Raw genomic sequence first — 18,182 nt, 5'->3', positions numbered from 1 at the left:
CTCAGTGCCGCGGCAGAGCTTGTACAGGCAGGACGTGTGTCGGTCGGCTCCGCACATTTTCAACGGCGACGACGAGGTTTTTTATCATTGTGTGCGGCGGGCGCCGTGTAAAACGCTATACTGTGTGCGTGTAAACCGCAACGAGAGACTTTGATCCTAGCACTGTTTTTATAGTATTATAATTTATAATGGTACAGTTTAATAAACTACCGGACAGGATTAAAAATATTTGAAACGACCTGACATTCTATATGTATTTATTTGACTCAAGATAGTACTCACAGGGTCTGATGATGGAGCCGGAAGGTGGTCACCGGTACCAATCAACCATGCAACTAAACCACTTTGTGTTTAGGCTCGTTTTATTCATCTCAACAAGATCTTTGACACAAGATAGTACTCAGGGTCTGATGATGGAGCCGGAAGGTGGTCACCGGTACCAATCAACCATGCAACTAAACCACTTCGTGTTTGGGCACGTTTGATTCGGCTCAACAAGATCTTTGACTTAAGATAGTACTCAGGGTCTGATGATGGAGCCGGAAGGTGGTCACCAGTACCAGTCAACCATGCAACTAAACCACTTCGTGTTTGGGCTCGTTTGATTCGTCTCAACAAGATCTTTGACACAAGATAGTACTCAGGGTCTGATGATGGAGCCGGAAGGTGGTCACCGGTACCAATCAACCATGCAACTAAACCACTTCGTGTTTAGGCTCGTTTTATTCGTCTCAACAAGATCTTTGACACAAGATAGTACTCAGGGTCTGATGATGGAGCCGGAAGGTGGTCACCTGTACCAATCAACCATACAACTAAACCACTTCGTGTTTGGGCTCGTTTGATTCGTCTCAACAAGATCTTTGACACAAGATAGTACTCAGGGTCTGATGATGGAGCCAGAACGTGGTCACCGGTACCAATCAACCATGCAACTAAACCACTTCGTGTTTAGGCTCGTTTTATTCGTCTTAACAAGATCTTTGACACAAAATAGTACTCAGGGTCTGATGATGGAGCCGAAAGGTGGTCACCGGTACCAATCAACTATGCAACTAAACCACATCGCGTTTGGGCTCGTTTGATTCGGCTCAACAAGATCTTTGACTTAAGATAGTACTCAGGGTCTGATGATGGAGCTGGAAGGTGGTCACCAGTACCAATCAACCATGCAACTAAACCACTTCGTGTTTAGGCTCGTTTTATTCGTCTCAACAAGATCTTTGACACAAGATAGTACTCAGGGTCTGATGATGGAGCCGGAATGTGGTCACCGGTACTAATCAACCATGCAACTAGTCCATGATTAGTCTCAACAAGATCTTTGACACTGAAGATACACAAGGTTTGATTATGGAGCTGAAAGGTGGCCACGGGTACCAGTCTATCATGTAACTGAACCACTTCGTGTTTAGGCACGTTTTATTCATCTCAACAAAATCTTTGACACAAGATAGTACTCAGGACCTGATGATGGAGCTCGAAGGTGGCGACGGGTACCTGTCTATCATGCAGTGTTGGCATCAATCTGAACTAAATCAATCCGGATTGATCAATCGAATTGACGCGTCAATCCGAATTGACCAATCCGAATTGATCAATTCGAATTGATTTAATTCTGATTGACGCGTCAATCCGATTGAATCAATTGGAATTAACGCATCAATCCTCAATTCGGATTAAATCAATTCTCAATCTAGATTAACCCCTTCCCCTTCCCTAAGATAAGAAAGGGTCCCTTTCCCTTCCCTAAGATTAGTTTTCAAAGGTGTCCTTTTTAGGGACTTACTTACTGGACTTAAAGTCGATATCTGAGGTTCCCAGAGGTTCGAAAACGTGTTCCTGATGTCAGTATTGACTGATGTCCCTTTTAGGGACATTTTTCGAAATTGGCCAATTACGTTCATATTCGTAATCGATATCGACCATAGGTCCCCAAAAATGTTTCTGACGTCAGTATTGAAGGATGTCCCTTCCATTTCGGGACATTTTTTAGGGTTCCGTACCCAAAGGGTAAAACGGGACCCTATTACTAAGACTTCGCTGTCCGTCCGTCCGTCCGTCCGTCCGTCCGTCCGTCCGTCCGTCTGTCACCAGGCTGTATCTCACGAACCGTGATAGCTAGACAGTTGAAATTTTCACAGATTATGTATTTCTGTTGCCGCTATAACAACAAATACTAAAAACAGAATAAAATAAAGATTTAAATGGGGCTCCCATACAACAAACGTGATTTTTGACCAAAGTTATTTTTTTTTAAATTAAAGTTACAAGACTATATGGTTGGATTTGGGGTTGAACAAAAGATATTAAAATTTTACAGAAACGGTTTTTTTTTCATCTCTCTAGCTCTAAAAATAAAGATTTTAGACCCGGGTCAAATTTTTATTTTTAATTTTTTGATTTTTTTTTTGTCCAAATCGGTCCCAAAAAAGGTCTATGTATACGGAAATGCATCAATCGTTTAGTACTTCGTACTAACGACAGCTCAAAACTGAAGTCCATTTTGCTTTATCTCTTACCGTTTTCCAGATATATCGTTCTGAAGGTACGAATTTACGAAAAAACTTTGCTATTAACTCCATCAGGCGCTGATGACTTTTTTGTATGGATATATTGAAATCCGACTCGCACTTGACCGTTTTACATAGATTAATTTTTTTTCTTGTAATTTCGGGTTAGTAAGTTCGGGTCATGATTTATATGGTAATCATCATCATCATCATCATCATCATCATCATCATCATCATCATCATCATCATCATTTTCGCTTTCAGTCGCCCACTGCTGAGTATAGGCCTCTCTTCGTGTACGCCACTTATATACATGCATTTATGTGTATGGTAATATTTAGTAAGTGACATGGCATAATGTATATTGACATAATCTGTCAAACTGTCAAATTTGTTTTTTTTTGTCAAATTTAGTGTAAAGTATTATATTTTGTCATAGTTTAGTACTAAATGTCAATGTTGGGTAATTTTTTGTAGACTGCATTTCTCATCTTAAGGGCCGGCAACGCACTTGCAGCCCCAGTGATCGCTGTGCTTATGTATTTTTGGGCGAGTTTTTGGGTTTCGTATGGGAATATTTGGTACAAAGGGACATGTTACAGTGTCCCAGTGTATATTGACATGATCTGTCAAACTGTCAAATTTGACAGTTTTTGTCAAATTTAGTGTAAGATCATATTTTGTCATGGTTAAGTACAAAATAAAATTACTTAAATATTATTATTGAATAGAATAGAATAGAATAGAATAGGTAATTATATGGTAATCAACATCATCATCATTTTCGCTTTCAGTCGCCCACTGCTGACCTATAGGCCTCTCTTCGTGTACGCCACTTATATACATGCATTTATGTGTATGGTAATATTTAGTACAAAGTGACATGGCATAATGTATATTGACATAATCTGTCAAACTGTCAAATTTGTTTTTTTTTGTCAAATTTAGTGTAGAGTATTATATTTTGTCATAGTTTAGTACTAAATGTCAATGTTGGGTAATTTTTTGTAGACTGCATTTCTCATCTTAAGGGCCGGCAACGCACTTGCAGCCCCAGTGATCGCTGTGCGTATGTATTTTTGGGCGAGTTTTTGGGTTTCGTATGGGAATATTTGGTACAAAGGGACATGTTACAGTGTCCCAGTGTATATTGACATGATCTGTCAAACTGTCAAATTTGACAGTTTTTGTCAAATTTAGTGTAAGATCATATTTTGTCATGGTTAAGTACAAAATAAAATTAATTAAATATTATTATTGAATAGAATAGAATAGAATAGGTAATTATATGGTAATCATCATCATCATCATTTTCGCTTTCAGTCGCCCACTGCTGACCTATAGGCCTCTCTTCGTGTACGCTACTTATATACATGCATTTATGTGTATGGTAATATTTAGTACAAAATGACATGGCATAATGTATATTGACATAATCTGTCAACTGTCAAATTTGTTCGTTTTTGTCAAATTTAGTGTAAAGTATTATATTTTGTCATAGTTTAGTACTAAATGTCAATGTTGGGTAATTTTTTGTAGACTGCATTTCTCATCTTAAGGGCCGGCAACGCACTTGCAGCCCCAGTGATCGCTGTGCTTATATATTTTTGGGCGACTTTTTGGGTTTCGTATGGGAATGTTTGGTACAAAGTGACATGTTATAGTGTCCCAGTGTATATTGACATGATCTGTCAAACTGTCAAATTTGACAGTTTTTTTGTCAAATTTAGTGTAAGATCATATTTTGTCATGGTTAAGTACAAAATAAAATTACTTAAGTATTATTGTTGACAGATACTGTCAAATGGGATGTTGTTTGACAGAATCTGTAAGAATCTTGAAAGTTGAAAGTTTTTTAATAAATATGGATCTTGCTTACGCAGCGTCTTATGTAGGCGAACATCGCGCGATCCCGAAGCGAAACGGCGGGACGCGGCGCGAGGCGGCTCAATCAATCCTTTGATGCCCATAGAAGTGTCCTATGTAAGCGATCTCGTTGTGACCGCGGTGCGGCGCGATTTGATGAATGCTGATGGTCCTCGTTATTATGCTCAAGGCATTAGTCTTAAATAGTAGGTACTTAAGATAAGGTGTTGTATAGTAATCAAAGTGAATGAGGTTCAGTCGGCACGCGTTGATGTCTTTTTAAATTTTGTTTGTTTCATAGGAGTTTCTTTAGGAAATTTTGTTTTTAGGGTTCCGTACCCAAAGGGTAAAACGGGATCCTATTACTAAGACTCCGCTGTCCGTCCGTCCGTCCGTCCGTCACCAGGCTGTATCTCACGAACCGTGATAGCTAGACAGCTGATATTTTCACAGTTGACGTATTTCTGTTGCCGCTATAACAACAAATACTAAAAACATAATAAAATAAAGATTTAAGTGGGGCTCCCATACAACAAACGTCATTTTTGACCGAAGTTAAGCAACGTCGGGTGGGGTCAGTACTTGGATAGGTGACCGTTTTTTTAGATAATGGTACGGAACCCTTCGTGTGCGAGTCCGACTCGCACTTGGCCGGTTTTTTAAATTGATCGTTGGCACTTTAAAATGATATCTGAGATTTCCAAAGCTTCCGTAACATGTTTCCGACGGCAATACAGACGGAGTTTCCTTTTTTTTCTTGACATTTATGGGACATTTCTTCCAATTAACCGATTGCGTTCAAAATCGATATCTGAGGTGCCCAAAGGTTTCGAAACATGTTTCTGACGGCAATACCGAAAAATGACCTTTTTTCAGCAGGGTGGCGTAATGCAGGTAGTAAAGTAAGTACGCGGCTAAAGTGTAGAATCTAAATATTGCCGTTGAAACCATATTTTGCACCTCAGATATCGATTTTGAATGCAATCAGTCACTTTCAAAGAATGTCACTAAAATGTCCCAAAACAGGACACCTTTCAATATTGCAGTCGAAAAAATGTTTAGAAACCTCTGTTTACCTCAGATATCGATTTTAAACGCAATCGGGTAATTTCTAGAAATGTCCCAAAAAAGGACATCTCTCAATATTTCCCTCGGAAACAAGTTTCGAAACCTTTGGGCACCTCAGATATCGATTTTGAACGCTATCGGTTAATTTCAAGGAAGTCCCGAAAATGTTCCAAAAAGGACATCCTTCATATAGCCGTCGGAAACATGTTTCGGAACCTTTGGTAAACTCAGACACCGCTTTTAAACGCATTTGGTCAGTTTCACAAAAATGGCCTAAATAAAAAGGACATTAGGTAGGTACATAAAAAGTAATCGTCAATCCGAATTGACGATTGAGGATTGACCGATCAATTCGAATTAACGATTAGTAATCGTCAATCTTCAATCAGTAGATTTAGAATTAGTTTCGTCAATCGTCAATTCGAATTGATCGGTCAATTCTCAATCGTCAATCGTCAATTCAAATTGATTTTTTGCCAACACTGCTATCATGTAACTGAACCACTTCATGTTTGGGCTCGTTTGATTCGTCTCAACAAGACCTTGGACACAAGTAAGTACTCAGGGTCTGATGATGGAGCTGGACTGTGGCCACGGGTACCAGTCTACCATGTAACTGAACCACTTCGTGTTTGGGCTCGTTTGATTCGTCGCAACAAGATCTTTGACACAAGATACTACTCAGGGTCTGATGATGGAGCTCGAAGGTGGCGACGGGTACCAGTCTATCACATAACTGAACCACTTTGTGTTTGGGCTTCGTGTTTGGTTTATCACCTAGTGTCAAAGATCTTGTTGAGACGAATCAAACGAGCCTAAACACGAAGTGGTTTAGTTGCATGGTTGATTGGTACCGGGACCACCTTCCAGCTCCATCATCAGACTCTGAGTATCACCTAGTGTCAAAGATCTTGTTGAGACTAATCAAACGAGCCTAAACATGAAGTGGTTTAGTTGCATGGTTGATTGGTACCGGTGACCACCTTCCGGCTCCATCATCAGACTCTGAGTATCACCTAGTGTCAAAGATCTTGTTGAGACTAGTCAAACGAGCCTAAACATGAAGTGGTTTAGTTGCATGGTTGATTGGTACCGGTAACCAACTTCCAGCTCCATCATCAGACTCTGAGTATCACCTATATAGTGTCAAAGATCTTATTGAGATGAATAAAACGAGCCTAAACACGATGTGGTTTAGTTGTATGGTTGATTGGTAATGGTGACCACCTTTCAGCTCCATCATCAGACCCTGAGTACTGTCTTGTGTCAAAGATCTTGTTGAGACGAATCAAACGAGCCCAAACACGAAATTGTTTAGTTACATGAGAGACTGGTACCCGTGGCCACCTTCCAGCTCCATCATCAGACCCTGTGTATCTTCAGTGTCAAAGATCTTGTTGAGACGAATCAAACGAGCCCAAACACGAAGTGGTTTAGTTACATGATAGACTGGTACCCGTGGCCACCTTCCAGCTCCATCATCAGACCCTGTGTATCTTCAGTTTCTTGTAACTTGTTTCTTGTAAATAAGCGAGTACCTATAATTTCTTTCGAGTAATATACGTTCATAAGTACGAGTATGGGGCTATTCATAAAGTACGTCGTTTCAAATGGGAGGAGGGGGGGGAGGGGGTCTGGACATCGGATGATGGTAGCATGACGTAGGAGGAAACAGAGTCATCCGAAGCATGATTTTTGGATGATTTGAGGGATGGGGGGGGTCAAAAATAGATGACGTAATTTATGAACAGCCCCTATGTACATTTGCACTGCATTTAGTATTTTCGTACTTACCAAATAACAGTTTTAGGACTTTATAAGTTAAGTACAGTTAGTGTTGTTATGGTTGATTTCAATATGCTTCGCGAAGGATCAAGAATGTTTAATCCATCATTGTAGTGCGAGTGTGGTAGAAGGGATCGGAATACTGAGCTCGCACGGCCTGCCGCAGCGCGTAAAATACCTAAACTCGCTCAACCCCGAAATGTAATAGCACTCTTAAACAGCTGTATTAGATTCATCTTCGGCCTCCGCAAGTACGACCATGTCTCTGCCTTTCGACGGAAACTTAATTGGCTTCGTGTACGGGAACGCAGGTGCCTCAGGGTGCTGTGTATGCTCTACAACATATTAAACGACCCAGCGATACCGGAGTACCTGCGGTCTAAATTCCAGTTTGTTACCGCACAGCCAGGCCGTGAGCTACGTTCCTCCCGAAAACTAACTCTGTCAGTTCCATTGTATCGCTCCGGATCCATGACCAACTCCTTCACCATGCATGCGATTCGTCTTTGGAATTCCCTCCCTCTCGAGATAAGGCAAAGTCAGACCAAAACTTTGTTTAAAATCAAGTTGCGCAGACATCTTTTAGAATAGTCTCTTAGCTAAGTCTCATAAAAATCTGAAAGCAGGTATATATATATATTATATTATATGCACCCATATGTATGTTAGTATATTATGTATGTATAAGTAAGTATATTATAGCAATATATATATTTGAAATTGTATGTTGTTCAACATAAAAATGTATACTTAATAGTTAATTTTTCGTACTTTTAATTTTTCTTGCACCTATTACTACTTGTTCTCTGTTTGGCCCAAAGGTTAACTGGTAGAGAATGCCTTCTGGCATTAAGTTCGCCTTTTGTACAATTTTTACTGTGCAATAAAGTTTAAATAAATAAATAAATATATTTGCCGGTCTAGCATAAGTTGCGTTCTAGCGCGCGAGTCCATACTTGAAGTCGCGCTAGATGTATGGAGTCGCGCGTGAGAACGCAACTCATGCTAGCATGTCTGATGGCGACTGTACATATGTGTGCCCTGTGCCTCATACTCACATTTGATGGTCTCATCTCCACCCGCTTTCTCCAACTTAATTTTGAACTTGTCATCTAAAACACAGATGAATAAATATCTCAAACGCAGTTTTACTTAATAGTTATAACTAAGAGGACAGGTCACTAAGCTTTATGGAAAAAAATCTGTTTAAAGTAATTTTACATAGTAAGTTCTTTAAACTACCAGTCCAACCAGTTTTTGTTCTTGGTTGTTACATTATATATTATACATGTATACACATATATAAATGTGATCAGATTAGAATATGTTTCCTTTGAAGTAATGAAATTATGGACTATTATAACTAAAACACAGAGAACAAGGCGGATCCCAGTTATATATTTCAAGCTTATATGTGTGATATCTTACTGGTAGACAGTACTCCCTTGAACCGCGCATGCAGCTCGGCCTGGCTGCGTTGCACTTGTAGCTTGAAGTTGTTCGCATCCCGCAGCCGGCCCACACACACATCACAGATTCCACACTCTTCATTTCCTATACCAAGCTGCAAAATAAAATATAAAGATTAAGTTGCCATATAAATTCCATAATGAATTATCACAAATAACTTAATTAATTAGCTGGTACCAACTTTAATAAATACAAGTACCAGTATTGATTTATAAAGTACTTAATGAACATATTAGTAGAACTAGCAATAGGCTATAGCATCAACTATTGTAGACCGATTGATTGAGAAACTGATGTATCAAATAAAACTATAAAATCCTGCAAAGTAAGAATTTCAAAATATAGCTGCAGAAAAATCGTCTAACTTTCTGCAGCTATATTGTGAAATTCTTAATCCCAGCATAATCGTAATAATATTTCTCGATAAAGTTGCTATATTTACATTAATATCGAAGCAGGCTTTTAGCATGTCATAATATATCTCTGTTTTGCCGAGATGTTTATACACAGTCTTGAGCCCCTTCTCCGGCGGCCGCACCAGGCAGCAGCTACACGAGTGCAACTCCTCCATTTTCTTGCTTGAGAATCACTACAGGAATTGGGTACCATTCACAACAGAAATTTACTTTTTCAATACAAAAGACAGGCAGTATATCGATCGTATACTTGGAATAGAGGGGCGATCACAGCGGCGTTTGGCGACTGCGTCTCAGCTGTCACATTGAATTGACGTTAAGTTTTTTTTTTGCCGATAGTGCTTCAATTGCTGGCTGTTATCGTTACTTCGATGGCCAAGTTCGGAATAATCATGCCAAGTTTTACATCACTATCTAGAACAGCACTATTAGGGTCATATAAAAAAAAAAAACTAAACGTCAACGTCATGCGCTGACAGATCAATGACCTCAAATCAATGATGGGGTGGATAGTCGGATGAGACGCCATTGATACAAGACGCCACGGTTAACGGTATCAACGCAAGCCACGCGTCGTCTTAATCTGTCCTAAATCTAAGCCTTGGTCGCTCCTCAACTGAAGTTTACAATCGACAAACAGATTTTTTGTGTTAATTTAGTTAATTCCGTTGTGAATGATACCCGTATATTATAGTGACTCGCAAGTAAAATAATGGAGGAGTTGCACTCGTGTAGCTGCTGCCTGGTGCGGCCGCCGGAGAAGGGGCTTAAGACGCTGTATAAACATCTCGGGAAAACCGAGATCTATTACGACATGCTGAAAGACTGCTTCAATATTAATGTAAATATGGCCACACTAAAAATACTATTACGTTGACTACCTACCATAAAACCATCCAATGTCCAGTACCACAGCTATGGTCCACAAGTTCAATACGTAATTAAGTATACCAATGTTCTTTTTGGTTTTATTTGCATTATTTCTGCCATTTCTATAAATACCCTCAAGAAAAAAAGAGTAAAAATAAAAATTCTAAAAATATTATGTCTTTGACCTACGACATTGAAGTAATAATCTCTAATAACGTAAAATAATATGGACTATAGTTGGGAGCTTTTGGACTATAGTTTTTTTTTTTTACAGTAATACAATATTTTTGATAGGTACATCAATTTGATTTTTGACTATTGCTGCATAAGTTTTCACTTAATGTCTGCCTCAATTAACCCAAAATTTTATTTAGTGTTTTATTTTGAGAAATTCATACATATATTTTATAGCATATTAAACAGATAATTGTTTTATTGAGAGAAAATGAATACATGGTTTGATTTATAGGAATACAAATTACAACTAGCACAAATAAAAATTAAACCTATAAATTTTGGAAAGCAATAAAAATAAAGAAATACGGATAGTCCGCCGGTTCCTCTCTCTGCAGCCCTGACCACCGGTAGCTTGGGCCTTGCCCCGCTGCTGGCGGCACCCTAGGTTAGGTTTTTTATAATGTGTTTATATGTATTTTTTATTGTTTTGTAAGTGTTTTTATATTTACCTTTTATATTCATATTATAAAAACCTAGCCTAAGAAGAATGATGAATAAAAAAGAAATACTACTTTATTTGTTATAAAAGATTCTACTTAGATTGAAATGGAATGAACATTGGGCTATTTGGGCCTGACAACGTTAAATTAGAATAAGAATAATATTTATTTCAAATAACCTTGTTGACAATTATTTATTTTGATTTGGTATATTTGGGCTAGCATGGGGACTATAGCCTAAACCCTCTTGTGCTTGAGAGGAGCCCTGTGCCCAGCAGTGGGACGTATATAGACTAATTTATTTATTATATCAATGTTTGAATTTTATCTTGCAGCTTGGAATGGGCAATGATGAGTGTGGTATTTGTGAGGTGTGCGTGGGGCGGCTGCGGGATGCAAATGACTTCAAGCAGCAAGTGGAGCGCTGCCAGACCGAGTTGCACGCACGGCTTAAGGGAGTACTCTCTACCGGTAAGATATGACACATACTGTGACATACTATACTCTATATCTTTAGATATTCACCTCAAATGGCTCCTTAAGCCAGTTGAGGGTAGATGAAAACATTACATGATCAAATAATGTAGGTTAAAGTCAGGTTGTTCAGTGACAGATCTAGGCGGTTTTGTAATGGTGTAGCTACCCCGAAAATGTACAAATTGTTTGTGTACATTTATTTAAATACCTAAAGATACAGACTGAACAAACACATGTATACATATGATATACATAATATATGTAATAAATTTTGATTATTGATCATTATCAAAATTTGATTGATTTTACTAGATAAATACAACCTTTTTTGTATGGTGTGAGAATGCATTTGGCGTAATACAGAGACATCTGCTTCAGATGTCAAACTTCCACGAGTCACATTTTTTTTTGGACTTTACCTCTCTATTATACTCAATAACTCTTTGTTATATCACTGTCACTACGCAAAACATAGTCCAATGCGTGTCATTCTGTATGTCTGTTCGTTCGCGATAAACTCAAAACTCAACTGATCGGATTTTCATGCAGTTTTCACCTATCAATAGTATCAATAAAGTGATTCCTGGGGAAGCATTATGTGTATAATTTGTTAAGGTTTTGTGTAATCCGCGCAAAGCTGGGGCGGGTTGTTAGTATTAAACTAATTTCACAGTTGGACTCGCGTAAGCCGGAAATTTAGTTTTATGTTAGTGTAAGTCATTACTCTCATTACAATTTAAATTTAAATATTTATCTTTGCTTCAGGTGACAAGTTCAAAATTAAGTTGGAGAAAGCGGGTAGAGATGAAACCCCCATACGTGAGTATATTCATTGTTAAACAATTAATAAGCGTTGTAGACAAATGCTATACAAGGGGGCAATTGAACATGCAGTATGTAATGGTTGAAATATTAATAACTTTGTTATTACTTAATTACATTCATTTAGATATAAGATCTTTTCTGTGACATATTTTCTTCAGTTGCACGAACCTAACCGCCGCCATACAATAGAAGTTACACTCTTATTTGAAAATGTCTTAGAAATTTGCTGAAATAACATGAAATTTGGTATGAATATTCAATGAACATGTAAAAAGGCTGTTTCATAAAATAAAATAAAAAATCGTTTATTAAAAAAGAAAATAAAATTACATAACTAGCTCAGTGGTCTCACACTAGGCTAGGCCTGTGTCGTGGTGACCGCTCTACAGAATTACTAAGTACATAAACTTATGGGGTATCCTCTAAACTAAACTCTCTTACATAAAAGTTGCATAGTTTGTTACAATTTGCGAAGTGTCTCTGTAACCTCGCAGAGGAGGGGCCATTTGATGTCCAACCCGTCACCAGCTTTCAATCAGCTTTTTTACATATTGTTTCTGAGATTGTCTGAATTGGGTACATGTATAATTTATGCAATTTGTAAAAAAAAATTAAAAATGTTTTTCATAGCTTGTGACAGGTAGGACAACACCTTGTGACGGCATGATCAAAAATACTACTATAGGCACGTTTGAAAATTATTAAAATGAAAAAAAAAAACGATTCAAATTAGAATCAAACTTATTGATTCCTAAATTATATAATTCATGAACTTTCCTTTAGATATTGATTTCAATATAAAACAGTGTCTGAATTCTTCATCAGGGGTGTCGTTTTCGCTGGAATGGCCCTTTTACATATTTATCTTTGACTTCCTTTGCTTATCGATAGCAGGTTTGTCGATATTTCATACTGTCAATCTCTCGTTTTTGCTATAAAATGTTCTAGCGGTCTAATAATAAAAGTTTGTTTTTGTGCAGGCGACATCAAGCTGGAAAAGTCGGACGTGACGTTGGCTGATGGCGAGGTTGTATCAGGTGTGTACTCACTCAGTCAATTAAGCAGTAAAGTGCATTGGGGTACTCTACTGTAGCAACAGGACGGTTTTCTATTACAACGGTTAATGTCTTGGCACTAATGCTCTAGTTTCCTAGGATAGCGGTGCCGTCATATAGCGGCCGTCTCCATACAAATATTACGATATCCATATTTAGCCGTATTATTTAGTATGGCTGCGTAAATGACCCTCACGGTAACCTGCTATGCGAGGATCGCGCGGTAAAGGAGAGATGGCGCTCTTACTTCCACAACCTGCTGAATAACCAGCACAAAGAGGTGCAACCTCCGGATCTCCCTCCGAATCAAGGACTAGTGCCACCGATAACGCCGGAGGAAGTCGAGGCGGCTCTTCGCCGCATGAAGAATCGGAAAGCTGTCGGAGCCGACGGAATCGCTATAGAGGCGTGGAAGTCGATGGGCTCTCAGGGTGTGAGCATACTCACTGATATTTATAACCGCATACTCCTCACCGGGAAGATACCCAACCAGTGGAGGCTGAGTATCATTACTCCAGTATTCAAAGGTAAGGGCTCGGTGCGGGAGTGTAGCAAGTATCGCGGTATAAAGGTTATGTCTCACACCATGAAGCTCTTTGAGCGCATAATCGATGCTCGGCTCCGACAGGAGTGTACAGTCTCGGGGTGTCAATATGGGTTTCGGCCAGGGTGCGGAACGATGGACCCTGTATTTGCCCTGAGGACCCTCATGGAGGGATACAGAGCAAAGAACACGCCTCTACATTTCCTGTTTCTGGACATGGAAAAGGCCTTTGACTGTGTCCCTCGTGAGATGATCTGGTGGGCGCTGCGGTCCAAGGCTGTACCTGAGGCCTATATTGACACTATCCGGGACATGTACCACGATTCTGATTCAATAGTCAGGACCGCTGTTGGTGACACCAACCCCTTCTCTGTCACTGTTGGAGTACATCAGGGCTCTGTGCTCAGCCCGTTTCTGTTTAGCGTGATATTAGACGCCCTGTCAGCCAGCATCCGAGACTACCATGAGCAGCCACCGTGGCTATTCATGTATGCTGATGATATCGCGCTGACAGACTCTGATAAGGGCCGACTTGTCCAGCGTGTGAACAGATGGAGGGGGTCGCTGGAGAACGGCGGTCTTAAACTAAATGTGGCGAAGACAGAGTACATGGCCTGCAATAGTACAGATCCTCTACCCGTCCGCATAGGCGTGGACATGGTCGAGCGCACGGATCAAGTTAAGTACCTAGGATCTGTACTTAGCACTACCGGGGACATCGACAGCGACGTCAAAGCCCGAATTTCCGCTGCTTGGGTCAAATGGCGGGAGATGACTGGGGTTATTTGTGACCCCAAAATGCCGATTAAGTTGAAGGGACAGGTCTATAAGACCATCATTAGACCTGCCCTTCTGTACGGCAGCGAGACTTGGCCTTTACTAGAGCGGCACAAGCAGGAACTGCGTGTCACGGAAATGAAGATGCTACGGTGGATGTGCGGAGTTTCACGCAAGGATCGCGTCCGAAACGCCCACATTCGGGGTAGTCTTGGCGTCCGTGACATCGCAGACAAACTGCAAGAGTGTCGCCTTCGTTGGTATGGCCACGTCTCGCGCAGACCGGCAAGTTACGTGGGTAACAAATGCCTGGCCATGCCGCCTCCTCCCGGTACGGGAAGAAGAGGCCGGCCCAAGAAGCGATGGCTTGATGTCGTCAAGGAGGACATGCGTGCCAACGGACTCACTACCAGGGATGCCGAAGATCGGGCAAAGTGGTCACGAAGGAGTCGGAAGGCGGACCCCGGGTCCTCGCGCCCCGCGCGGGGGCACAGCCGGGATTGACGCCAGGATGATGATGATGATGATTTAGTATGGAGACGGCCGCTATATGACGGCACCGCTATCCTAGGAAAACCGATCTTAAGCGTTGTAAAAGCGTAAACTAGTGTTGCTTAATTTTGCCTTAATATACCCCAATTCACGCATTTTACCTCTCCAACGACACTCTACAATGATTTTACGAAGAGTCAAGGGAAAAACAGTTTTTTCTTATTTATGTTATTTTATTCAATCGTTATTTTACAGTTGTTCAGAAATAATACCTACTTCTTCTTCTTCCTCGCGTTATCCTGGCTCTTTGCCACGGCTCATGGGAGCCTGGGGTCTGCATGACAACTAATCCCATGATTTGACGTAGGCACTAGTTTTTACGAAAGCGACTGCCATCTGACCTTCCAACCCAGAGGGGAAACTAGGCCTTATTGGGATTAGTCCGGTTTCCTCACGATGTTTTCCTTCACCGAAAAGCGACTGGCAAATATCAAATGATATTTCGTACATAAGTTCCGAAAAACTCATTGGTACGAGCCGGGGTTTGAACCCGCGACCTCCTGATTGAAAGTCGCACGCTCTTACCGCTAGGCCACCAGGGCTTCTTACCGCTAGGCCACCAGCGCTTAATAAAAGGAATAATACCTACTTATATGAATTAGTTTTTCGTGTTATTTTCCTCGAAATAACTGATAATTTATAGTCTTAAAAGAGTTTTTGAAGTTGCAAATAAAGTTTCGTAAAATTAAAGCCAGCGCTCAAATTAAATATTATTTATGTTTTTATAGATACTAAGTGAAATAGGCGTGATTATATGTATGTATGTATGTAAGTACTTGCTTCTAAGATCGGACATTTCTTATTATTCCAGTGGCCGTATTCTCACACGTGCCGACAATCGGACGACCGGGGCCTTCGGCGAAGCCCGTATCCAAGGTCACCAGCCGCGGTAGAGTGGTCGAGTGCGACATATGCCACAAAACATTCGACACTAAAAACGCAAACACCAGACTCATGATCCATCGCCGCTCCCATACTGGAGAGAAACCTTACGCGTGCAAAGTATGCGATAAAAGATTCGCTCAAAGGAGCCACTTAAACACACATAACGCGTTCCACATGGGAAAGTTCAGATTCTCCTGCGAACTGTGTAGCGCGCAATTCGTTCAAAAAAATCAATACGATGTACATATGCGTGGACACACAGGTTCAAGACCGTTTTCGTGTGAAAATTGCAAAAAAACATTCTTACAAAAAGGCCACTTAACCCGTCATAAAAGAAAATGTGATCCTATTCATGTAGAGCCAGGTGAGATTACATGGAAACTAGAGTATTCAGACGAAACTGTAGATTTTACATGTGATATATGCAAAAAACAATTTGCAGACGAAAGCGCATTTAAAACTCATAAAAAATCTCATTCCGGTGATTATCCGTTCACTTGTGATATTTGTGAAAGGAAATTTAATACGCAATTTGCCTTGAATAATCACAAATTTGACCACTCGGGAGGGAAACCTTTTAAGTGTGAAAAATGCAATAAAGGTTATACATCAAAAAGCGCTTTAAATATGCATTTGAGAGTTCACACTGAGGACTACAAGTATGGGTGTGACGTGTGTAAGAAACGATTTATACTAAAGGAGAATTTGAATGTACATATGCGTGTACATACGGGGGAAAAGCCTTACACCTGTGCAACATGTGAGACGAAGTTTCGCTATAGATATAGCTTAAAGAAACATTTATTAGAGAAGCACAACCAAGTTATGGACAAACAGTTCCGTTGCAGTAAATGTGATAAACGATTTGCTCTACAGGGGAGTTTAGCTAAACATATGGAGAGACATGCCGACAAAGAAATAGAGGATAAAGCGTTAAAGGAAGGGAGGAAGGAATACATGTGTGAAATATGTAGCAAACAATTTGCATCGAAAGGTATTTTAAAAAGTCACAGAGAGACACATAATGAAGAAAAAGCTTTCGAATGTGAAGTATGTCATAAGAAATTCAGAAGGAAGAAGGTTTTGCAAGACCACATGAAGGTGCATGAGGACTTTAAACGGTACTCATGTGATGTGTGCGGTGTACAGTTCAAACATAAATCTGCCTTAGCAGTTCATATTCGACGAATGCATTCAACAATTAGGCCACATACTTGCGACATTTGTCAAAAGGGCTTCAAAGTTCTTGCAGGATTAAAAGAGCACTATCGTGTACACACTGGGGAGAGACCATTCGCTTGCGAAATATGCTATAAGAAATTTCAGCGCCATAGTGCGGTTAGGAAACATCTTATAAGTGTTCACCACGAGAAACCTAACAGATTTATTAAATTAAAACCATCAAATAATTTATTATAACTAAATCAAAAGCGAATCTTCGTGTAAAAGAGGAAAAAAATGGTGATAACATTGAGAATATCCAACATTTTTAGGGTATTGTTGAATACTATAGTTATACCATAGCTATTATGTATTTTATTGTTAGGCCACGGACTGCAAGCGGTAATACAAGGACATGTATACATTGCGCTAGACTAAATTTATGAATGGCTTTGATTTATCGCTTGCCGCGCCGCGCGTCGCTTGCGTCCAGTCCGCGACCTTAATGTTTATATCGTGTAAAATTGTATGTAACTAATAATTGTTATTTACGATACAAGTGCGAATTACGTATGGCCCTTTATCCCTTTAAATTTACAACGTAGTTACGTAATGTGCTTATTATAGCACCTGGTGTCGTAATGTAGCACCTGTACTGTAAAATATTAGTTATTTACGATATAAGTGCGGAAAAGAGGTAATCCGGGACGAGTGGCGATAAATTAAAACACGACCGAAGGGAGTGTATTAAATCGACACGAGTTGCGAATTACCTATTCGCACGTGTATCGTACAACGTTTTGCAGTACATATGGTCCTTAAAACTTTTGACAAACGCACGGAAATTGTTATTTCCTGCATTATAGTTCGTTTTTTTTAGCATTACAAATAAGGTAAACAATCTTGATGTGTCTTTTATTTGAAAAACACATTTTAAAAATAAGTTACGGCAAATATGTAACAATTATGAATCTAATACGATCATTTATATTCTTCTGCTTTCATAAGTAATAGTTTTTGATTTTTAAAAAGCGTTTTTCAATTAAAAGACATGTCAAGATCGCTTACCTTCTTGCAACTTCTTTCTAATGCTAAAAAAAACGAACTATAGTGCGGGAAAATTAGCACCATAAGTACTGTAAAGGTAATAATTTTAATTTGTATACAACAGAGAAGAGATCGCGATAAGATGGTCTGTAGTTTACCCCTTCTTGTGTTTCTATATTCATTTAAATCATTGT

The 18,182-nt window shown here is 39.6% G+C and overlaps 2 protein-coding genes across 8 annotated transcripts in view; one reads left to right on the top strand and one right to left on the bottom strand.

Moving 5' to 3' along the window:
• LOC134676166 (gastrula zinc finger protein XlCGF57.1-like) overlaps positions 1-18,182 on the bottom strand; it is a 48,122-nt gene that overhangs the window by 21,427 nt on the left and 8,513 nt on the right. The window contains exons 1-3 of one of the 6 annotated variants that reach the window (XM_063534463.1): positions 9,145-9,397; positions 8,661-8,796; positions 8,291-8,344 (exon numbers count right to left, since the gene is read on the bottom strand). The exons of 2 other annotated variants lie outside the window; for them this stretch is intronic. In XM_063534463.1, the coding sequence (XP_063390533.1) occupies positions 8,291-8,344; positions 8,661-8,796; positions 9,145-9,273 (319 nt within the window). In that variant the 5' untranslated portion in view covers positions 9,274-9,397. Of the gene's footprint in view, positions 1-8,290; positions 8,345-8,660; positions 8,797-9,144; positions 9,398-18,182 lie in introns of those variants that run through there. 3 more of the 6 variants (XM_063534464.1, XM_063534461.1, XM_063534457.1) reach the window with 3 other exon arrangements.
• The window catches only part of LOC134676171 (gastrula zinc finger protein XlCGF57.1-like), a 119,633-nt gene continuing 111,094 nt past the window's right edge, over positions 9,644-18,182 (top strand). Inside the window, exons 1-5 of one of the 2 annotated variants that reach the window (XM_063534480.1) lie at positions 9,644-9,959; positions 11,001-11,136; positions 11,908-11,961; positions 12,948-13,004; positions 15,707-17,199. In XM_063534480.1, coding sequence (XP_063390550.1) covers positions 9,831-9,959; positions 11,001-11,136; positions 11,908-11,961; positions 12,948-13,004; positions 15,707-17,199 — 1,869 coding nt within the window. In that variant the 5' untranslated portion in view covers positions 9,644-9,830. Of the gene's footprint in view, positions 9,960-11,000; positions 11,137-11,907; positions 11,962-12,947; positions 13,005-15,706; positions 17,200-18,182 lie in introns of those variants that run through there. The other variant, XM_063534478.1, reaches the window with a different exon arrangement.

Source organism: Cydia fagiglandana, chromosome 24 (assembly GCF_963556715.1).
Source record: "Cydia fagiglandana chromosome 24, ilCydFagi1.1, whole genome shotgun sequence".
In the NCBI taxonomy this organism is placed as follows: domain Eukaryota; kingdom Metazoa; phylum Arthropoda; class Insecta; order Lepidoptera; family Tortricidae; genus Cydia; species Cydia fagiglandana.
Note: the sequence above shows the minus strand (reverse complement) of the source record. Positions and strands in the feature narration are given on the sequence as shown.